Source organism: Schistocerca serialis, chromosome 8 (assembly GCF_023864345.2).
Source record: "Schistocerca serialis cubense isolate TAMUIC-IGC-003099 chromosome 8, iqSchSeri2.2, whole genome shotgun sequence".
Taxonomy (NCBI): domain Eukaryota; kingdom Metazoa; phylum Arthropoda; class Insecta; order Orthoptera; family Acrididae; genus Schistocerca; species Schistocerca serialis.
In genome coordinates, this window is record NC_064645.1 from 560,909,716 (window position 1) to 560,934,825 (window position 25,110).

General features: G+C 41.9%; 1 protein-coding gene across 2 annotated transcripts in view; it reads right to left on the bottom strand.

Annotated features, from left to right (window-relative positions):
* The window catches only part of LOC126416148 (DDB1- and CUL4-associated factor 8-like), a 116,992-nt gene that overhangs the window by 31,424 nt on the left and 60,458 nt on the right, over positions 1 to 25,110 (bottom strand). For both annotated transcript variants that reach the window (XM_050083696.1, XM_050083697.1), the window contains exon 7: positions 16,897 to 17,071. In XM_050083696.1, coding sequence (XP_049939653.1) covers positions 16,897 to 17,071 — 175 coding nt within the window. The remainder of the gene's footprint in view (positions 1 to 16,896; positions 17,072 to 25,110) is intronic.

Here is a 25,110-nt window from a genome sequence, read left to right on the forward strand (position 1 = left end):
TCCGAATCTGTGCCAACTGTGTGTCAATAGATTGTTTTTCTTGAGGTAATTCATAATGCTTGAATGCAATACATGTTCCAAAATCCTACTGCAAATTGATATCAATGCTAGGGGTCTGTAATTTGGTGGATTAATCCAATTCCCTTTCTTGAGCATTTGTGTGACCTCTCCAACTTTCCAGTCTTTAGGTATGTATGTTTCATTGAGTGAGCAGTTGCTTATGACTACTAAGTATGGAGCTATCATATCACCATACACTGAAAGGAGCCTAAGTGATATATTATCTGGACCAAAAAACTTTCTCTTGGTGTGGTTGGGTTTCAAGTTCCACTGAAGAGGACAGGAGTCCACTACACTCAGAAGTAGCTACACGGGTAGCAGGGGCTGTGTGGCGTGGCCTGGGCAGTCTTTTACGTTAGGGGATCTCAGGAAAACACAAAAAGGGCTTCAGTCTCAGAGAGTGCATGCCAAATATAGAAAGAACATACAGGAACTATCAGTATAACAGTTTTAAACTGTCATAGGTGTGTTGGGAAAGTACCAGAGCTCCAAGCACTAATAGAAAGTAGCGATGCTCAAATCGTAATAGACACTGAAATCTCGCTAAAGCCGGAGATAAGTTCAGCGAAAATTTTTGCAAAAATCTAACAGTGTTCCGAAAGGATAGGCTAAACACAGCAGGCGGTGGCGTGTTTGTTGCTGTTAAAAGTAGATTATCTTGTCGCAAAATTGAAGTAGATAGTTCCTGTGAGTCAGTATAGGCAGAGGTCATTCTTGGCAACCGGAATAAAATAATAACTGGCTCCTTTTACAGACTTCCCAATTCAGATGACACAGTTGCTGAAAGGTTAAAAAAAAAACTTGAGTTTAATTTCAAACACGTATCCAACTCATTCAATTATCGTTAGTGGTAACATTAATTTACCCTCCATATGTTGGCGAAAATACATGTTAAAACCTGGAGGTATGCATAAAACATCATCCGAAATTATGCTAAATGTGTTTTCTGAAAATTATTTCAAGCAGTTAGTTCATGAGCCCACACGAACAGTAAACAGTTGTGAAAACACACTTGACCTCTTAGCAACAAAGCAGATCAGGGTTTAATGACCACAGGGTTGTCTTAACGAGACTGAATACTGTAACCCCCAAATCCTCCAAAAATAAATGAAAAATATACCTATTCATAAAAGCAGATAACAATTCATTTGATACCTTCCTGAGAGAGAATGTCCACTCCTTCCAAACATGAGTAATGTGGAGGTAGATATCCACAGAGTAGTGAAGCAACTTCAATCACTTAACAAAAGCAAGTCTTCCAATCCAAACTGTATATACCAGCTAGGTTCCTCTCATCAGAGTATGCTGATACAATAGCTCCAAACTTCACAAGCACACTCAACAAAATATCCACACCCAGAGACTTGAAAGTTGCACAGGTCACACCAATATTCAAAAAAGGTAGGAGTTAACCACCAAATTACAGGCTCATACCATTAATGTTGATATGCAGCAGGAATTTGGAACATTATGAATTACCTTGAAGAGAACAGTCTATTGACACAGTCACATGAATTTAGAAACATCATTCTTGTGAAACATAACTAGATCTTTATTTGCACAAAGTGCTGAGCCCTATTGACAAGGGATTTCAAATTGAATCCACATTTCTGGATTTCTGGAAGTCTTCTGACACTGTACCACACAAGCAGCTTGTAGTGAAACTGTGTGCTTGTGGAATACTGTCTCAGTTATGTGACTGGATTTGTGATTTACTGTCAGAGGGGTCACAGTTCGTAGTAACTGACAGAAAGTCATTGAGAAAACAGATGTGATTTCTGGCATTCCCCAAGGAAGTGTTATAAACCCTTTGCTGTTCCATATCTGTACAAATGATTTAGGAGACAATCTGAGCAGCCGCCTTAGGTTGTTTGCAGATTATGCTGTTGTTTATCAACTAGTAAAGTCATCAGAAGATCAAAACAAATTGCAAAATGATTTATAAAAGAAATTTGAATGGTGTGAAAATTGGCAATTGATCCTAAATAATGTAAAATGTGAGGTCATCCATGTAAGTGCTAAAAGGAATCCGTTAAACTTAGGTTACACGATAAATCAGTCAAATCTAAAGGACGTAAATGCAACTACATACCTAGGAATTACAATTGCGAGCAACTTAAATTGGAAAGAACACACAGAAAATGTTGTGTGGAAGGCTAACCAAAGACTGCATTTTATTGGCAGGAAACAAAGGCATTTCTTGCTGTGGCAGAATCTTTCCATGAAATTTCTATCACCAATTTTCTCCTCCGAATGCGAAAATACTTGGTTGATGCCTGTCTACATAGAGAGAAATGACCATCATAATAAAATAAGGGAAATCAGAGCTCAAACAGAAAGACATAGGTGTTCAATTTTCCGCGAACTATACAAGATTGGAATAACGGAATTATTGTGAAGGTGGTTCGATGAACCTCTGCCAGGTACTTAAATGTGATTTGCAGAGTATCCTCGTAGTTGTACATGATGTGACTCGAGTACCGAGGATATCTATTTCTAGTTAATCATGCTTTCAGCAGTTCAGAGTTCACATTAAATTGTAGGTTACCCAGTAACTTGCCCAATACATCATTTCAAGGGATCTGAGGAAGGGAAGGATTGTACCATATCCAATAAGGTGATGCATAGTGAATCACTGATAGTTAAAGACAGTTTTACTTATATTTAACACATCAGTACCAAAATGTTACGCATTTTTAAACAGGATATAACATTCAAATGATATTTCCTCACTTTATATAAACGCATGCACTCTACAGAAACTGTAATAAATCTGGATCACGTTTCTCCCCAACATCAGCTGTATAAACTGTAAAAAGGCACAGCAGGCAGTCTATTTAATGTAACATACAAACAGTGATTATGATATGCTGATTATCTATTTTGAAGTCTGAACCGCTTTTTTATTATCAGTCTTCTGACTGATTTCATCCACCCATCAGAAATTCCTCTCCTGTACTAACCTCTTTATCTCAGTTCTTGCACCCTATGTCCTCAACTACTTGTTGGATGTATTCCAATCTCTGTCTTCCCCCACAGTTTTTACACTCTACATCTCTCTCTGGAACCATGGAGATTATGTCCTAATGATGCAACAAGTGTCCTATCATCCTCTCTCTTCTTGTCAGTATCTTCCATATGCTCCTTTCTTCATTGATTGTGCAGAGAACCTCTCTGTTCCTTAGCAGCCACCTAATTTTCAACATTCGTCTGTAGCACTGCATCTCAAATACTTTGATTCTCTCTCGTTCTGGTTTTCCCGCAGTGCATGTTTCACTACCATACAATGCAGTGTGCCCCAAATGTATGTCCTCAGAAATTTCTTCCTCGTATGAGGACCTATATTTGACACTACTAGACTTCTCTTAGCCAGGAATGCCCTTTGTATCATTACTAGTTTGCTTTTTATGCCCTCCTTGGTCCGTCTGTCATGGGATATTTCACTGCCTAGGCAACAGAATTCCTTAACTTTATGTAATTTGTGATCACCAAAGCCTGATGTTAAGTTTTTGCTGTTCTAATTTCTGCTATTACTCATTATTTTCACCTTTGGCTCTGAGCACTATGGGACTTAACATCTTAGGTCATCAGTCCCCTAGAACTTAGAACTACTTAAACCTAACTAACCTAAGGACATCACACACATCCATGCCCGAGGCAGGAATCGAACCTGCGACCGTAGCAGTCCCACGGTTCCGGACTGCAGCGCCTAGAACCGCATGGCCACCGCGGCCGGCTTTTCATCTTTCTTTGATTTCATCTCAATCCATATTCTGTACTCATTAGACTGTTCATTCCAGTCAGCAGATCATTTAGTTCTTGTTCGCTTTCACTGAGAATAGTAAATGTCCTCAGCGAATCTTACCATTGCTATCCTTTCACCTTCAATTTTAATTCCACACTTAACCTTTCTTTTATTTGTCACTGCTTCTTCGTTGTATAGATTAAACAGTAGGGGTTTTGAAAGACTGCATCCCTTTCTTCCACCCTTTACAATCCAGGCACATCACTCTTCTTGTTCACTCTACGTTCTTTTACATATTGTGTATCAGCCATCTTCCTCTAAAGCTTCTTCCTATTTTTCTCAGAATTTCAAACATCTTGCTCCATTTTACACTGTCAAATGCTCTTTCTAGGTCAACAAATCCTATAAAAGTGTGTTATTTTTCTTCAGTCTTGCTTCCATTATAAAAACACAATGTCAGAAACCCTCTCTGTTTTCTTTATCTTTACTATAGCCAAACTGGTCATCATCTAAAGATTCCTTAATTTTCTTTTCCGTTCTTCTTTATATTAATTATTCTTGCCAGCAGCTGCACGAACAAGATTTTAAGTCGATTGTGCAATAGTTCTGCAAGAATTTGCCCTTGCTATCTTCAGAATTGTTTGGATGACATTTTTCTGGAAGTCAGACAGTACATTACCAGTGTCAGATTCTACACACCACACTAAAAATGCAAAAGTGAGTTAAAAAAAATATGGCTGTAATCAAACGCAAGCCTGCAGCACATCACACATCGCTTTGTATCTCTGTGTATATTCATTATGCTACACTGAGCTCCCGTAACATGTGACCTTATCTTGTATGTTACTGTCTTCTGAAGGCTTTAATCACAGATATGTTATTCACTAACATTTAATTACAACAAAGTGAACCAAGAAAAATATGTTTTTGATGGCTCTTCATGACCTTGAAATGGTACACTTTCATATCACAGAAGTTACAATGTGAAAATTATTTAACCACCAATGTAAGGATAATCAAAAAATCCACCGAGCAAGTGGTAGCAGGAAAACACATGTAAAAGACATTACATATGCAAACTTTCAGAGCCAGTGGTCCCTTCTTCTGGCAGAAGAGTTGAAGGAGAAGTACGAGTTGTGAAGGTAGGGACTGGTGAGGTTTAGGAAAAGAGGTAGAGTTCGGAAAAGTCACCCAGAACCTGGGTCAGGGGAGACTTACCAGACAGAATGAGAAGGAAAGGCTGATTGTTGAGGATTGCACCAGGTGAGATTTGAAAACCTGAGAACTTAGAGGTGGAAAATAGGGTAATATGCAATAAAGAAATTACTGCTAAAACATCTTGCATGAGTTAATAACACCGAAAAGCTAAGTGCATTGTATGTGACAGAGGTTGGAGGGGATGAGGAAAAAGGCAGGTCAGAAAATAAAAGCCGTAGAAAACAAAACTGGAGTGAAGAAAGTAATAATTACTGCGAAGAATTGCAGAGACCAAAGAAATTAACATAAATTAACACCAGGTGGGTTGTGAAAACCAAGGACATGTGGCACCAGTTCCCACCTGCAGACTTCCAAGAAACTGTTTTCTGGGGGAAGAACCCAGATTGCACTTATGGTGAATCGTGCACCAAGGTCACATGACTGTCATGTTGTTCTACATGCTCTGCAGGAGGGTATTGTGTGTTGCCAATATATACACTCTGCCTGTGCCCCTTCATCCTAACTAATAACTTGCCGATGTAAAAGGTCGAATAATGTTTACATAACAGCTGGTATGACTTTTTCACAGGTGGCTCTCCCTTTGATAGTACATATTTTGCTAGTTACACGGCTGGTATAGGTGGTGGTATGAAGGCATATAGGGCAAATCTTTCAGCAGCAATGGTCACAGGTATAAGAGCCATCGGGTAGGGAGATGGATGCAGAAGGAACACAGGGTATGGCAAGGGTATTGCAGAGCGATGGGGGAGCGATGAAAAGCTTTTCTAGGTGTCGTGGGCAAAATCCCAGACAGAATAGATCTCATTTTAGGGCATGGTTTTAGGAAGTCATGGCCTTGACAAAGTAGCTAATTTATACATTCAAGATGAGGATAATACTGAGTGACAAGTGGTGGGCTCCGAAGTTGTTTTTTGGTGGGATCAGCAGTACCACAACTAGATGTGAGGGTCCAGGATTGGTTGGTTGGTTTGGGGTGTAAAGGGACCAAACTACAGGGTCATCGGTCCCTTTTCCTGAAGCAAGCAAGGCTCAAGGTACAGAAACACCCAACACCACACCTAAAAAGAAAACTAATGGAATGAGCAAAAAACGGGGAAACTATACACCACAAGGAAAAGTAGAAGGTACTAAAACCAAAGAGCACATGGTCTGGGCTGGCTGATCACAATAATAAAAGAGGATGAGCCAGCCACTTTGCAACACATTAAAATGTCCACCCCAAAAAGACAAGGTGAGATGAACATATGTAGGGAAAAGATGACCACCAAGACAAACAAATGCAAAGAAAGTACGACAGAGTTAAAACGGAGGGAAATGGCGGCCTGTGAGAGAATACTAAATGCCCACCCTCAGATGGTACAATACCCCCCCCCCCCCCCCCCCATGAATAAAACATAAAACTAAATCTGCTTTTGTAGCATTGTCACCGAACACCGAAGGTAGAGTGCTGGGAATGTTACAAGTCCGCCGCAGAGCAGCTGAAAGTGGGCAGTCCAGCAAGATGTGGATGACAGTCATATGTGAGCCACAGTGACACCGAGGTCCAAGCGACGGAGGAGGTAGCCATGTGTTAGCCACGTATGGCCATTGCGGAGCCAACAGAGAACCACAGAGCCCCTGCGAGAGGCCCATATGGAGGTCTTCAACACATTCGTAGTCTCCTTAATGGCACGCAGTTTGTTGTGCGTACTGAGATTATGCCACATAATAATGACTGCAGGTCAGTCACAGGGATGCCGATCTCCAGTACCAGTTTCCGTGTAGCCTGTCCGGCAAGTTCATTCTTTGGGATTCTGACATGCCCTGGAGTCCACACAAACACCACGGAATGACTGGACTGTTCCAGGGCATAAATTGACTCCTGGTTGGTCTGTACCAAAGGACAGCTGGGGTAGCACTGGTTAATAGCTTGTAGGCTGCTCGAGGAGTCAGTACAGAGAAGAAACGACTCGCCAGGGCACGAGGGGATGCGCTCAAAAGCATGAGCAATGGCCGCCAGCTCTGCAGTGAAAACACTGCAGCCATCTGGCAAGGAGTGCTGTTCAATATGTCCTCCATGAACACACGCGAAGCCAATGTGACCATCAGCCATCGAGCTGTTGGTGTAAGCCACTTCATGGTCCCGGTACACGTCAAGAATCAAGAGGAAGTGGCGGCGGAGAGCCGCAGGGTTAACTGAGTCCTTAGGACCATATAAAAGGTCCAGGCAAAGCTTTGGCCTAGGTGTACACCATGGAGGTGTATGTGAATGGACCTCGAGGAGAGGTGGTAAAGGAAATGACTCCACTTTAGACAGAAGTGATCGTAAGCGTAAGACCTGACCTGGGCCTCCCATGCGGGAGATCAACTGCCATGGATGGGAAAAGGAGACGGTAATTCGGATGCACACGAGAACTACAAATGTGTGCAGTTGTGCACACCTAACTTTCAATGGAGGAACTCTGAACTCCACCAGGATGCTGGTAACCAGACTTCTCCTAAAAGCTCTCGTTACCAGTTGATCGCCATAGTGGTGCACTGGGTCAAGTAAATGCAACACAGAAGGTGCCGCCAAACCATAAACCAGACTCCCATAGCCAAGGTGGGATTGAACAAGGGCTCTGCAGAGCTGCAGCAGCGTAGAGCGATCTGCACCCTAGTTGATATTGCTCAGGCAGCGGAGGGCACTGAGCTGCCAGCACTTCCACTTCAGCTGAGACAGATGAGGAAGCCAAGTCAATCGGGCATCAAAAACCAGTCCTAAGAATTGATATGTCTCAACTACAGTGAGTCAATCGTCATTAAGGTAAAGTTCTGGTTCTGGATGAATGGTACGATGCCGACAGAAGTGCACAACACATGACTTCGCGGATGAAAACTGGAAGCCGTGGGATAGAGCCCATGACTGTGCCTTGTGGATGGCTCCCTGTAGGTGCCATTCAGCAACACCAGCACAGGTGGAGCAGTACAAAATGCAGAAGTCGTCTGCATACAGAGAAGGTGAGACGGATGGCCCAACAGCTGCTGCTAGGCTGTTAATGGCCACTGAAAATAGACACACACTCAACACACAGCCCTGTGGGATCCCATTCTTCTGGATATGGGGGGGGGGGGGGGGGGGGGGGGAGGTGTGGAGCTATGGGAGGCACCAACTTGGACATGGAAAGAACGAAGTGACAGCAAATTCTGGATAAAAATCGAGAGTGGGCCCCGGACACCCCACTCGTATAATGTGACAAGGACATGATGCCGCCAGGTCGTGTCACAAGCTTTTAGTAAATCAAAAAAGACGGCAACCAGGTGTTGAAGTCTGGAGAAGTCTGTTCAGATGGCAGACTCGAAGGAACCTAGATTATCAGTGGCAGAGTGACTCTGGCGGATACCACCCTGGCATGGAGCCAGTAAGCCACATGACTCCAGGAGCCTACCCAACCGCCGACTTACCATACGTTCTAACAGCTTACAAAGAACATTATTGAGGCTGATGGGCTAACAGCTATCCACATCAAGCGGGTTTTTACTGGGTTTGAGCACTGGAATGATGGTGCTCTCCTGCCACTGCGATGGAAAGACGCCATCGCACCAGATCCGGTTGAAGATGACGAGGAGATGTCGCTTGTAGTTGGACAAGAGATGTTTGATCATCAGACTGTGGATCCAATCTGCCCCAGGAGCTGTAGTGGGGCAATGTGCAAGGATACTGAGAAGCTTCCACTCTGTAAATGGAGCATTATAGGGCTCAATGTGACTTCAGTGAACGACAGGGCTTTCCTTTCCATCCGCCATTTGAGGGTGCGAAATGCTGGGGGATAATTCTCTGACACAGAGGCTCAAGCATAGTGCTCAGCAAAGTGCTTGGCAATTGCATTTGCATCGGTAGATAACATGCCATTGATGTTAATGCCAGTAACATCTGTCAGACTGTCAGAGTGTGGTACCCACAAATATGTCTGATCTTCATCCAGACTTGAAAAGTGACGTATGGCACCCAATGGTCGAGACGTACCGCTCCCAACATTCCTGTTTCCATCTTTTAATAAGCTCGTGAAAACAGGCACAGAGCCAACACTCTTTAATGACCTAAGTGATTTCCAGTGACCACCAAGGCACTTACTTTCGCCGGGAGCACCATAATGAACAAGGGATCGTGTTTCCCACTGCAGAAATGATAATTATAGTGACCTACTCAACAACCACATCGATGGTATCATGTGGGGAAGGTTCAACTATGATAGCAGAGGTGAAAGCTTCCCAGTATCCATTCCTATTGTGAATGAGGCATCAGTGAGATCCAGGTCCTCAGCTGACCCTGAGATCTCCACCTCATCCGCAGGTGCAGAATTGATAGGGAGTGGTGGTGTTGGGGCCACCGGAGGATCCTTTTTCTTAGCGGACTACTTTGTTTGCTTGCCCTCTCAATTCTCTTTAGGGGCTTACTGGGAGAACTTCTCTGAAGTAGCTTCAGGCACGGAGGAAGACCGTGAAGCTCTTCATCCAGCAGCTTTTGGCTACACTGTGGCATTAGTAGAGACCTTGGGAGAGAGGATCCCAAGGGATCCCTTCTGCATGAGAGGATCTGGAGGAGGCAGTTTCTTCTCCAGCTGGGGATCGGGACCGATGTCCCTGCTCTGGGCAGGTGGGTGGGTGGGTGGGTGGGTGGGCTTGCTCCCAAAGTAGGTACCTTGGGAGCAACAGAAGGAGATATTTTTTCCCCCTACCACCATGGCGGTGGATGTATCCTGGAGGCCCTACTGTTTGTGGCATAGTGTGTGGTACGACTGGTAATTGAGACGGCGATGGTAACATAGCTGCTGCGTATGTGTATGTCAACCGAACAGGTGTAATCGTTCAAATTTACATTTAGACTCTTGGTAAGTCAACCGGTCCAGGGTCTTTTACTCCATGATTTTCTACTCATTTTGGAGTATTGTGCAGTCTAGCAAGCAGGGGGAGTGCTGCTCTCTGCAGTTGATACAAGTGGGAGGAGGCGCACATGGAGTATATGGATGCAGTGGACGTCCGCAGTTTCGACATGTGGTGCTGGAAGTGCACAGGAAGACATGTGCCTAAACTTCCAGCACTTAAAGCACCCCGACAGATGCCACCCAGCCACAGCAAAGGCCACCTGGCACGATGGCCGATGCTGGGAGTCCTGATGCCCCAAGAAGGCAGGCATCTACTCCTTGGTATACGTGGGGAGTTTACAGCTCAGGCATCAGCAGTACGATCCCTGTGTTGTCAGGGGGCTACCACTAAATGGGTACATGACGAACCCACAACAACGGACTGGCTACCATACTGAATATTGGGCACAGAGAAATCCAATACTGTCATGGGGGTGAAAGAGGAAAGGAGGCGACGGAAGAAGATGACTTACCCCGGAAAGTGTCCTCGCCTCAATAGTTGAATTGCAGGTGGAGATGCAAAGCCATGATACGAGGTTCAGGAGTTCGAATCTAGGAGCACTATGGATAACTAATGCACCATGTAAGGTGTCCTTCCCCATATGGCCTGCACTTCCGTAGAATTTGGAATGTGGCAGGTCAAACCATAAAATGGGGCCTGAACTTACAAGACCAAAAAGTGTGAGACTCCTTTTAGTCGCCTCTTACGACAGGCAGGGATACCTCGGGTCTATTCTAACCCTTGGACCCACAAGGGGGAGATGGTCCAGGAAATCTGCTTTTGAACTAGGCGGGAGAGGTAATTATGTCCATTGAAGACTGAAGTGAGAATGATGGTGTAGTACTGTAAGGAGTCTGGATCTGAATAAATAAGTTTGCCTCAAATACCAAGGTTGTATGGGAGGGAACATTTGACATGGAAAAGATTGCAACTGTCAAAATGTAGGCACTGTTGTTTGTTCGTTAGTAGGTTTAATATGGAAAGAAATGTGTAGCTGGCCTTCAGTGAGGATGAGATGTAAGGTAAGTGGCATGGAATTTGGAATAGAACCCTGTGAAATTTAATTATGAGAATGGATTTAGCAATCCAAGGAATTTTAAAAGGTTGGCCTCACCACCAGTCCATATGGCACACTGATGATATCTTTGCCATCTACCTGGTTTAATTTACATTAACTTATTTTGCCTCAGCATTTCTTCATAGTAACTATTCCTTTCTTCACTCCATTTTAGTTCTCTACATCTTTCATTTTCTGACTGTGTATTTTTCGCCATCCCACTCCAATCTTTATTGCATACAATGCACTTAGCTTCTTTCTCTTATTAACTCGTGCACAATGTTTTAGCAGTAAGCTCTCAGGTTTCCATATCCCTGTTGCAGTCTCTAACAATCAGTCTTTCCTTCTCATCCCATCCAGTAAGTCTCCCCTGACCCGGGGTTCTGGGCGACTTTTCTGAGCTCCATCCCCTTTTCTAAACCTCACCCACCCTTTTCCTTCACCCCTCTTCCTTCCCCTTCAACCCTTCTGCCAGAAAAGAAGCCACTGGCTTTAAAAGCTTGCAAACATACTGCCTTTTTATGTGTGTTTTCCTGCCACTGCATGGCGAGTGGATTTGTCTATTTAATTATAATGTGTTTCCATGAATTTATTATTTTTGTTGATATGTTAACCACCAATATGAAGTTCCCCGACATTTTATCACAGCAAATTATACCAATAAATGACGAGTTTTAAAAAGATAAATTTGCTAGTGCTCTGAAACAGCATGTATTCACAGGATGTAAGTTATAACAAAACTCAAAATAAGGACATCAACCGAAAGCCAATATGGCATCTCAAGACACTGTATGAAAACGGATGATGTGCATGTGATGCTGGTTGCATTCTTCCATCTCACTGTTCTACATTGAAGTAGATGTCCAGAATATTTGTCATGCTTGATATTGCTCTACACATTTGGAAAGACTCCCCAATGTGCTTTTTCCATGCTCTTACTCACACACTTGATTGCACAGTCGATGTGCTGATGGCTTTAGGCACTGCCGATTGCTTTAAGGATACGTGGGTATGGAAACATGGTGCACACCTAAAGTACGTTCAAACAATTGCTTACACTGCATGCATGGAATATTAAGTTCTGTAATGATATCACAGTTGAAATGAGATTAACTTGGTCCTGAATTTGGAAACTAAAAACTATAAGCCAAAAAATGTTACCCGTCATCCAGGAATGGTCTACATTTTTATTCATGGGTTGGACTATGATCTGGCACTGCAATGAGCTCAACTGGCCACTGTACAACACCATTAGTGCTTAGGGTGATACCTCTGCACGCACACAATACGCCGGTACATGTCCACATAAATCAGACACACATCCACACCAGCGTACCACATGCAATCTGCCACTGTTCCAGCTATGTCCAGCCGCAACATGAGCAGCTGCACCCCATCTGCTGCTGTTACAAGCACTGGCAAGAATGCGTGCAGTGCGCTGACATTCACTGTCGTCATCATCATCGCACGACAGTCAAGGCATACACTTGTGAGATGCCCCTGTTTGTGGCAGGCAAAGCAGATGTCATGGAAAGGGCAGCAAGCTCACTGATTCTGTAGGCCACAATTTGATGGCATGAACTTTTTCGAGACAATTCAACAATGAAGAAAAGAAAATTGTTGCATCAGCCTCTGTTCTCTCACAGACACACTGACTGCAAACAAAGTGCTTCTGTTTCGAATGTCTACCAATGATGAGGGCACAGGATTTTTAACTAGTGAACTAACGACCACATCCTCTGTTGCTGGAGTACCGGATGAATAGACGCTCAGTAAATGTAATGACAGCACTGATCTGAAGTCATCAATTTATCGTAGAGCACAATGGCAACTACTATTATACTAACAATGTCAACACCGTAAGTATTGTGAAACATGGCTTGCACTGATGCAATTACTTCGCTGTGTTTTGGCAATTTAAGCACATCACTCAGGCTTGAATCTGGTGAATCTAAAGGCTTAGCATCAACTACTCTACAAGGAGAAATGAATTAATGAGTTCACATATGAAGTGTCACACTATTTACAGGAAAAATTACACTTGCACGCTAGTCCTTGCAACTTGACAGCCGATGCTGTGTAGGATTGCTTATTTAGCTTAACACATTGATTAAACCTGTGCCTAGTTGCAGCTGCATGTGTCTGGTGACCGTGTAGTCAGTCAGCAAATCACAATCATCAGGAAAGCTCAAACTACTGGAGGTTCAAGAATGGGTGTAGTTTCTGCACCACTTTGTACAATTTATTACTAGAAGACACTAAGAGCATACTCTAACACTCTGTGTCAGTTATTTGACTAGTCTGGCAATGAAGAACAAAAGAATGTAAATAGACCTCCCAACTAGTATTTGCCTCATCAAAGCAAGCTAATGGTGGAAAAGGAGGCAAGGCAGCTGCAGCTGCCAACTGCTGCTGATTTTGTGTTGGTAATATGATCACTCCCACTGGCAGTAAAGCAGATACCGATAGAACAAACGGGCACTTCCCAAGGTCAATGATGGCGGTGTCCACGAAGCGAGGTAGCTAACTAAAACCAAGACCAGAGCAAGGCAAAGTGGTCTTAAGCATATATAAACAGTCCAGGGAGCACTCAAAAACTTAGCATGGGCAAGCTCAAAACTTTATTAGTCAATGGCTCATGCTAAGGGCTTCAATGACTAGTGCAAGACAGGGCGGTAAGTATGGGCTGCTTTATTTACAGGCAATCTCACATCAGCAGACAGCTCCAAGCGATGTCATAGCTACAGTAGTGCTCATCGTGAGAGCAAGCTGTGGCTGGAATATGAAGCCCAAGTATCTCTGACGTGTCTCCCATATTGATATGTGGACTGGGAGGGAAAATCCGAATCACTGTGAGAAACTAAACAAACAACAATGGCTTTGAGAATCGTTGTTCCTCCTGGTTGATAACTGCTTGCTGTTGTTTGACTTTTGTACGTGAGAGATCTACAGCTACAAACTCGTCAGGAGCCAGCTTGTGGGGGTACAGTAATGAGTGAAGGACAGGTCTCTAGATTCTAAAATGCTTGTACAAATGTGCATGATGAAGAATAGAATGTGAGGCGCTGTATCCAGACTTTCGAATCCTACACAAACCAGAACCCACGATCTTCGCAATAACCGAAGATTAGTCAATGAATTTAGTTATCTTTGACACACCATTGTTTTCAATACTGTTACAGGAAAGCTCAGTTATTGCAAAATGTGTGCGACGTGTATACTGAAAATACATACTGACCACTCAAACAGCAAAGAATGTTATTCAGACAAGCACTTTTGGATCGCTACTGACGAGCTGGAGAGATGATTTGTTTTCCATATTGTTGAGAGCCTCAAGCCACAGATATTATGTACACCAATGCAGAATCATAACAGTCAGTTCAACTGTAGCACATTTCAGCTTCACAAATACCAAAATAAAATTCAAGCCGTCTCCTCACTAGAGTCAAAATTGATGGCTACCATTTTTAGGGACAAAAGGGTATTATTTCGGTTGATTTCAAAGAATATGGCCCAATGACTACAGCTGAAGTGTAGTGGAATAACACTCGCCAAACTGAGGTGTGTCATCGAAAACTGACGATACTGGAAACAAACTTCCAAGATAATCCTCCGCTGTTACAATGTACATCTACACACTGTTGCCCATACAAAGGATCCTGCATTTCCACGGAGAACGTTTTAAGCACCTGCCCTATAGTCCTGAGTTTGCAGCGAGCAACTATTAAGTCTTCCTGCACTTGAAACGACAACTGAGTGGAGAACTTTTGGGAGACAACTAAGAACTCTAGACCACCACTGTCAACTGGTTCAATTCTCGGGCAGAGAAGTTCCAGGTAGGCAAGACAAAGGATAGCACTGAGAAGTGAACAGTGATTATCTTGAAAACTGAAGTAGGTTTATAGGAAATAAAAGCTGCAAATAAAAGCTTTTTCTAAAATATATAAGTTTTAATGAATGAGCAACCCTTACTTTCTAAACACGCTATAGAAAAAGTACTGTATTTACCCGAATATAAGACATGCCCAAGTATAGAAAGGCCCCCTTTTGTTAATTTTTAGTATATTCTGACTTATTAAAATTACAAACTTTTGTTAATGTAAAGTATCTGCCTACAAAGTTAACAATGCATCTATTCTAAACCTAGGCCATTTATTCACTGTCTACATTTTGATACTACAAGGGGAAATAAAACAGGCAAAAAGAAATGGTCTACATTAATTTTTATCATCACTGCCTTTTTGTTTACTGTCGTATGTAGTATCACTATTTTTAATCATCACTTATCATCCTAAAGGACAGCTGTGAAACATATATCTATATTGTCACAAATATTTAGTATTTCTTTCAAATATGTCATGATTTCTGAGGTTGTGGCTAAGGTGGGACCTGGGAACACAGCTTTTTTTCTGAACACACGACGATTTTGCTTCTACACTGACTTGAGAGTGTTGTGAAATATCTTGCTTCCAAACATATTGTCTACCTGCCACACACTCATTGGCTGCGTAGAACAATCACTTGACATACCCCCTATCATTCTCGTCATACCTCATGGTGAGCATAGACAACATTGCTGTATGAAGTAATTAAGTACGTCACTGGCCCCAATCTAGACTTTAGCATCTCCCACAGAAATGCATGCAATTGTTGAGTATTTGTCGAATTTTAAAGTCAGTTTGATTCCGAGTACAAATAGAATTGGGCATACTGCAGTTTGAACACGATAGATGTCCATAAAAAGCCATAGAACCCAATATAAATTCCTGCGGCTGGTAGCAGGATGAAATTTGCTGCCTGCTCAGCACTCCCCTTCAAGCACTGAGTGTAGTTCTCAGCCAAGGCAGTGTAACTGTTGCCCCCTCCGACCCTTCTGTACTGCTGCACTTGAGCAATAGAGAACACAGACTGTAATACCTTCTACGATGCAGGTCATATGCACCAACAGCTACTAACACATAATTTAAAGATGACAAACATGATTCAGTCCAATTCTCAAACTTTCACTCCTTCTGTGATCTCGTGACATCTGGTGGTACTATCTTCACAACAGGTTTTCCATTTTAATTTATTCTTGCAATAACAGGTGCAGTCAGCTTAAAGTGGTTTATTTCATTTGTTAGGTATTTAATTCTGGATTAATTTTCTTTCTTGTTTCATCTGAAAGTCACCATCTTGTTCTAAAGGTGATTAAAAGCTGGTGACATTTTCCCCAGTATTCTAATACACAAAAAGTGACCGAATTTCTCATTTGCAACCCACTTGGAAAATCATTAATTTCTCATAACTAAATAAAATTTTGACTTGGGTTCAGAATCAAGTAATGATTTTTGAAGGACAAGATTTTCGCCTTTGAATGTCACCCTTACTTACAAAACAGTACAAATGGACTACATATGTGGTACTGGATACCATGACAACTTTTATTGCAAATCTGTTTGAATACAACTTAAGTTTGTAAGTTGATAGAATTTAATGCTATTTCTTCCTGTGTTTTACAAAACTTTCAATTTTAAATCCGAGTATTAAATAGTTGAAGTGGCTAGTTCAGGGTGACTCGCCCTTACACTAGCACTGCCAGTCAAATATCGCGTGACTGTTCGAGCAAAGTCAATACCGTATCAAGCACTGCATGCTTATCAGGAAATCTCTAGCCTATTTGAACAAAATCGCTGTTTGCTAAGCCCAACCCTTGGGAATTCTTCAAAATAAATCTGTACAAAGTCTCAGTAGCCAAAGCTTCATTTGTAAATAAAATGTTAAATGATGTAAAAATGTTGACATCAGAAGCAGTAGTTCAATCTGCAAATATAAGATGACCCCATATTTTTAAATTGGGGAATTTGGGAGAAAACCTCGCCTTATAATTGGGTAAATATGATATAATTGATTGAACTACTTTACCTTTTTTTATTATGCTTGGAGTACTCACCAGTAGCATTGTTCCTGTGACCTTCATACTTATGGATAAATTCTGTTCCTGTCGTAGAACGAGTGTCAAAAAGATAGATATCTTCATCATTGTACGAAGCCAACAGCTCAGTACCATCATGATTGAAAGTGGCACACGTAACATGCATACCGGAACCTGTTGTACTACGTTCTGCCTGTGATTATACACAACGAAAACAAACAAGATTATTATGTATGATTTTAATACATATATAAAAAAAAAAACCTTAAATTACCTGGAGCCAACCCTCCAATCTAACCAATGTCAGCAGCAATAGTCACGAACAGAGTTCTTTAGAGCAAGGAAGACTTTCAACTCGCTTGCAATGATAGTGAATGACATGTAAACACCAAATAAAAATTGTATATTTATGTAACTGCTGTTCTTGCATGACACAAGTTATATATATATATATATATATATATATATATATATATATATATATATAAAAAAAAGATCATAGTGGAGTGAGTATCTGCAAGTGCATGTAGAAGACAATACAAAATTAAAACTGTAAACTCTGCATAAATGTATTTCTGCAATTGGAGCTGTGATTTATTCAAATCATTAGTAACAGATGCCGATGTTTCACCCAACATAAATAAAATACTGGATGAAAATGATAAATTGAAACTGTCTGAGAAGCATACAAATTCTTCACATTCACTTCACAGCCATCTGATTGAATTTTTGCTTCAGTTCTACATTATTCCAATTAATCTCGCTGCTTCATTATCAGACAGATATTTCTGAACATACTCTCGGGCTTCAAAAATCTGCACATTTAACATTTCTCCAATTCAAATGAAGTCCAACCAAAATAATCCCCACAGGCTTCATTTTATATTCTGCTCATCAACTGATTTAGTCACAGATGCCAAATGACAATGACTTGCAGAAAAAATTCATATTCCTTCTTTAAAATATACTGCAATAAAATATGATCATAGTTTAATTTCCAAAAATTAATTTCACACAAGAAACTTAAACCGGCAAGAACATCTTTTGCAGCTACACTTGCCAACCTGTTGAGAAGTAGTCTTCTGTTAAGAAAAACATCAAACACTACATTAGAAATTGTATGAAATGTGACATGCAAAAATCATACTGCCAAATGTACTAAAGTAACACGTGTGCATTTTATTACCTGTTTAATACTGCTGCTGTCATGTCTATTTCAGTACTTGCAGACACAGGGTCCAAAGCAATGGGCAACCGATGTTGTTATCCAGAGTGAACATTAAAATTGTCTTTTGTAATGCAGTAACTAAGTAGAAGAAAGGAAAATGCACCCACGAAACAATAAGCAAATGAGGACGGTTGTTCTTAATACAGGGGAACAGTGTAACAACTGCTCATGGAAACACCTCAGTGGCATCTCAGAATAATCTTGGACGAAACTAGATATTTGAAGCTGAACGGACTATGAAGATGAGTCACTGGACTCCAAGCGATAGCCTAAAACAATTAAAGAGAGGTGCTTGTGGCAATTTACACAGCCCAGGGGGTGGGGACTGCCTCCCACCCATCATATCTAATATAAGCAATATGAAGTTCTGATCTAAAATTCTCGAAATGGAGGTTTAGAAAGTTGGCAGCTAATGACTAGAGACATAAAAAAACACCATATTAAACTGTTTAACTGGAATGGGCACAATTTTTAATGTTTTTATAATAGGTTTACTTGCTGCAATCCAGAAGCCCGATGTGTCCTGGGATGATGGAACGAAGCCCCCCCCCCCCCCCCCCCCCACAACCCGCCGCCGAAAGAAATGCTCATTAGAGCTAATGCTTGTGCTACTCGGAGCAAGAGGTAGAGCATTAAATCAATTTGCTAGCTCATTGTGCAGGGATATAAACCTGCCACACTGTGTGTTGCCATCACGGTTTAGACTCCACCACACCAGTGGGATGAAGTAACCAAATTATAAATCTCCCTCAGCATGTGTCCCTCTTAGGCTTCTAGAGTGATGCGACTTTGTGATAGTGTAAGGAATCCGTATTAATCACAAAATGTGCACGGAGAAACAGAAAACAGTCATACATATTTCGACAACCAGAACCATTATACACTAACACTGCGACGTCAGCATCTCTGAGTGTCACATACATCCTCAATCTATTATGCACACACACTTCGTCACAGCATACAACAAGAAAGAAAGAGACACAATTGAAAATAGAATCTGGAAGGAGTAGTGTTGAAGCTAGACCTTTTGCATCAGTGAGCATCATTGTCTGTCCATTCCATCTGTATGTGATACGCACGAAGAAACTGATAATTTATTGCCAGTGGAGCAACTGCAACTACATATGCAACATTATAAACCAAACCTATGGGTCACGCACTTTGAGCAGGCCTTTTGGATATTGAGTACCAACACTTATATGAAGTTGTTATGCAAAATTTCCAGACAGGGCATGAGCATAGCGAGATAGGCCCCAAAGGATGAAGGCACGGGAAGGAGAAGTACACGAGTTCTACAATCCCTCGTGTTCCTGTATTCTGCCTGCGAGAAGAACCCTTTCCCTCAGACGACAACTGTATCTGCATGCTACCGTCAGTGTCATTTCTACAATGTCATTTCATCCATGTAGCACGATGTAGAAACGACTACTACCGAACAGCTGTCTGTCGGTAATTACGCTTATGTGGCAACAGTGTGACTGGTTCACACAGCTGCTGCCTACACAGCATGTTCACATTCAAAAATGAAAGTTCTTGCTGATAATTCGCTGCAGCATTGCCTACATCTACATCTACATTTATACTCCGCAAGCCACCCAACGGTGTGTGGCGGAGGGCACTTTACGTGCCACTGTCATTACCTCCCTTTTCTGTTCCAGTCGCGTATGGTTCGCGGGAAGAACGACTGTCTGAAAGCCTCCGTGTGTGCTCGAATCTCTCTAATTTTACATTTGTGATCTCCTCGGGAGGTATAAGTAGGGGGAAGCAATATATTCGATACCTCATCCAGAAACGCACCCTCTCGAAACCTGGCGAGCAAGCTACACCGCGATGCAAAGCGCCTCTCTTGCAGAGTCTGCCACTTGAGTTTGCTAAACATCTCCGTAACGCTATCACGGTTACCAAATAACCCTGTGACGAAACGCGCCACTCTTCTTTGGATCTTCTCTATCTCCTCTGTCAACCCGATCTGGTACGGATCCCACACTGATGAGCAATACTCAAGTATAGGTCGAACAAGTGTTTTGTAAGCCACCTCCTTTGTTGATTGACTACATTTTCTAAGGACTCTCCCAATGAATCTCAACCTGGTACCCGCCTTACCAACAATTAATTTTATCTGATCATTCCACTTCAAATCGTTCCGCACGCATACTCCCAGATATTTTACAGAAGTAACTGCTACCAGGGTTTGTTCCGCTATCATATAATCATACAATAAAGGATCCTTCTTTCTATGTATTCGCAATACATTACATTTATCTATGTTAAGGATCAGTTGCCACTCCCTGCACCAAGTGCCTATCCGCTGCAGATCTTGCTGCATTTCACTACAATTTTCTAATGCTGCAACTTGTCTGTATACTACAGCATCATCCGCGAAAAGCCGCATGGGACTTCCGACACTATCTACTAGGTCATTTATATATATTGTGAAAAGTAATGGTCCCATAACACTCCCCTGTGGCACGCCAGAGGTTACCTTAACGTCTGTAGACGTCTCTCCATTGATAACAACATGCTGTGTTCTGTTTGCTAAAAACTCTTCAATCCAGCCACACAGCCGGTCTGATATTCCGTAGGTTCTTACTTTGTTTATCAGGCGACAGTGCGGAACTGTATCGAACGCCTTCCGGAAGTCAAGGAAAATAGCATCTACCTGGGAGCCTGTATCTAATATTTTCTGGGTCTCATGAGCAAATAAAGCGAGTTGGGTCTCACACGATCGCTGTTTCCGGAATCCATGTTGATTCCTACAGAGTAGATTCTGGGTTTCCAAAAATGACATGATACGTGGGCAAAAAACATGTTCTAAAATTCTACAACAGATCGACGTCAGAGATATAGGTCTATAGTTTTGCGCATCTGCTCGACGACCCTTCTTAAAGACTGGGACTACCTGTGCTCTTTTCCAATCATTTGCAACCTTCCACTCCTCTAGAGACTTGTGGTACACTACTGTTAGAGGGGGGGCAAGTTCTTTTGCGTACTCTGTGTAGAATCGAATTGGTATCCCATCAGGTCCAGTGGACTTTCCTTTGCTGAGTGATTCCAGTTGCTTTTCTATTCCTTGGACACTTATTTCGATGTCAGCCATTTTTTCGTTTGTGCGAGGATTTAGAGAAGGAACTGCAGTGCGGTCTTCCTCTGTGAAACAGCTTTGGAAAAAGGTGTTTAGTATTTCAGCTTTACGTGTGTCATCCTCTGTTTCAATGCCATCATCATCCCAGAGTGTCTGGATATGCTGTTTCGAGCCACTTACTGATTTAACGTAAGACCAGAACTTCCTAGGATTTTCTGTCAAGTCGGTACATAGAATTTTACTTTCGAATTCACTGAACGCTTCACGCATAGCCCTCCTTACGCTAACTTTGACATTGTGTAGCTTCTGTTTGTCTGAGAGGTTTTGGCTGCGTTTAAACTTGGAGTGAAGCTCTCTTTGCTTTCGCAGTAGTTTCCTAACTTTGTTGTTGAACCACGGTGGGTTTTTCCCGTCCCTCACAGTTTTACTCAGCACGTACCTGTCTAAAACGTATTTTACAATTGCCTTGAACTTTTTCCATAAACACTCAACATTGTCAGTGTCGGAACAGAAATTTTCGTTTTGATCTGTTAGGTAGTCTGAAATCTGCCTTCTATTACTCTTGCTAAACAGATAAAACTTCCTCCCTTTTTTTATATTCCTATTAACTTCCATATTCAGGGATGCTGCAACGGCCTTATGATCACTGATTCCCTGTTCTGCACTAACAGAGTCGAAAAGTTCGGGTCTGTTTGTTATCAGTAGGTCCAAGATGTTATCTCCACGAGTCGGTTCTCCGTTTAATTGCTCGAGGTAATTTTCAGATAGTGCACTCAGTATAATGTCACTCGATGCTCTGTCCCTACCACCCGCCCTAAACATCTGAGTGTCCCAGTCTATATCTGGTAAATTGAAATCTCCACCTAAGACTATAACACGCTGAGAAAATTTATGTGAAATGTATTCCAAATTTTCTCTCAGTTGTTCTGCCACTAATGCTGCTGAGTCGGGAGGTCGGTAAAAGGAGCCAACTATTAACCTAGCCCGGTTGTCGAGTGTAACCTCCACCCATACTAATTCTCAGGAACTATCCACTTCTACTTCACTACAGGATAAACTACTACTAACAGCGACAAACACGCCACCACCGGTTGCATGCAATCTATCCTTTCTAAACACAGTCTGTGCCTTTGTAAAAATTTCAGCAGAATTTATCTCTGGCTTCAGCCAGCTTTCTGTACCTATAACGATTTCAGCTTTGGTGCTTTCTATCAGCGCTTGAAGTTCCGGTACTTTACCAATGCAGCTTCGACAGTTTACAATTACAGTACCGATTGCTGCTTGGTCCCCGCAGGTCCTGACTTTGCCCCGCACCCTTTGAGGCTGTTGCCCTTTCTGTACTTGCCCGAGGCCATCTAACCTAAAAAACCGCCCAGTCCACGCCACACAACCCCTGCTGCCCGTGTAGCCGCTTGCTGCATGTAGTGGACTCATGACCTATCCAGCGGAACCCGAAACCCCACCACCCTATGGCGCAAGTTGTGTTGGTAAGGTGATGCTGAAGCTAATGTGCTACTTGACTGAGGGAATACAATTTTTGCCAATTGAGCACTGAGCGAGACTGTTTCAGCTATAGAGCTTTAAAGTATTCAACAGAATAAGAAATGCTATGGGAAACCACTTACATATATCAAAACATTTCATCTGACTAATTTCCCATCAGCAAACACATTACAGAAAAGCTCTTTGCCTTATCTTGAAAAATGTGCAGCTGATTTTCATGGCAAATATAGCAGAGAGAAATAGATTTTGCCAGGACCTACAGTAACTTGCGTGAAGCCAACTATTGAAGTAACACCTTCTCCATAGGACACCACACAATGGCAGTGAGCTTTCTATGCTTAAAACAAAGAAATTCAATGAAGAATGCAAACATAATTCTTGAAAGGAATATTGTCTCAGCTCTTAATTAGGCCCTTTTTCTTCCACTTTTAATTAGTAATGTATTCACTACTGATAATGAAGAACAAACACAATCTGTCTATTATTATTATTATTATTATTATTATTAATAGTGTATGTGGACCCTCTTGGATCACACAGTACATTCAGACCAGTTTTCCTTATCTCCAATATGGTTCTCATTCTCTCTCCATAGTCTATTTTTCTTTCTTCAGGTCACTTGGTAAATCATTTTTTTGGAACCTCATTCTACCCAACAATTTGTGTTTTGTTACAGGTCACCTGATTATTTCAGTATTGTTTTTAGGTGAAAGATGTGTTCTACACATGAGCAGCCTAGTAAAAACCTAACTTCATATTCACTGATATTACGTTCACACTGTGCTTGTCTTCTTTGAATTAAACATGCTGAGAATCTCATGTGACTTGAACAGGGATCCCTCTGTAGTTATTTAGGTCTGTCCTGTTCCTTGCTTGTGTAGAAAGTTGATGAATGTGTACTTCCAATCTTCTGGCAGTTTTTGTGTGTGCCAAGTATCTGTGGTGATTTGTGTTAGCTCCTCACATGTGTTTATCTCTAGGTGCAATGATGCCTCTTCCATAGATGTGCTGCTGTTTTTGAGTCTCAAGATTTGTTTGCAGCTTTCATCTCTGCTGGAAGTCTCTCTCTCTCTCTCTCTCTCTCTCTCTCTCTCTCTCTCTCTGTGTGTGTGTGTGTGTGTGTGTGTGTGTGTGTGTGTGTGTGTGTGTCTGTGTCTGTGTCTGTGTCTGTGTGTGTGTGTGTGTGTGTGTGTGTGTGCACTCAGGTGTCTTCTTGTGATATTTTGGAAAGTGGTTCTGGCAATTATGAAGCTCAGAGGAGTATCGAAGTTGCTCCCTACAGTAGTAGGGAGTGAGTTTACTGTCATGATTTCTGAAACCGATTCTGTGATGTGATGCACACTGTGTAAAAGACATGCATGTCATGTTTCCTTAAGTTATTTTCAATAATTTAATATTGATCTCTCATGTGTCTACTCTTTGTCTGTCTGATTAATGCTGCCACCTGCTTTCTGATCTCAAAAACCAATTTATTTATGCAATATGTTACCTAAATACAGTTCAATTAAATAATATTTTTCAATTATAAAAATAGTTTAATCTAAATAGAAAAATTCAGAAATGCAGTTTTACGGGCATGGGGGGAGGGGGGGGGGGGCTGCAGCACAGATTAGGCTGTCCTGACAATGGTACAGGATCACCTCAGTACAGCTTTGGATCACGATAGCGTTGATTGTGAATGGCTGGCAACTTACAGACCACATGCAATTAATTTCATAATAACCGGAACAGGTACCCTATTATGGAACAGAATCCAGCCTGTAGTAAAAAGTTAATTGCTGTAATAATGAGTAACATGTGAAATGTGCTAGTAGCAAGTAGTTGCATACTGCGAGCAAGATCTGCACACCACACAGCATCAATTAACTGATCAGAGATGTAACGAATCCTGATGGAATTCATGATCTTACCATAGTTGCCAAAAAGATAAATATTCCAACCATGTTCTCAATGCAATACTGGAAGTGAAGAATAAAGAGAAAAGTGCATTTTCTGTGACACTCAATCTCAGATGTGACGGGCTGCTGTAATATATTTTGCAGTCCATAGAACAGTAGTGCATTTTGTCACGGCTTCATTTAATAAGTGTGGAAGCACCACAGATATGTCCGTTCGTCTCCAGGGGTGAATGATACAAGAAAAGCAATGTGCATTGAGTTCTGGTTTAAGTTAAAATTATGTGAAGAGTTAACTAACATTTTGCTTACTCCTATATGTATCTTGCAAATGCACCACAAGAGTAAAATTAGTGAGATTTGAGCTCCCATTGAGGCTCTCCAACAATCTTAGTTCCTGAATGGCACTAAAGTCTTGGACAGGAAAGTGGGGAGCACCCCAAGTTCCCTCCGCCACATAATGTATGGTCATGTGTCGAGTTTAGTTGCAGATATCTATGAAGCTAGCAGTGATTAACAATACA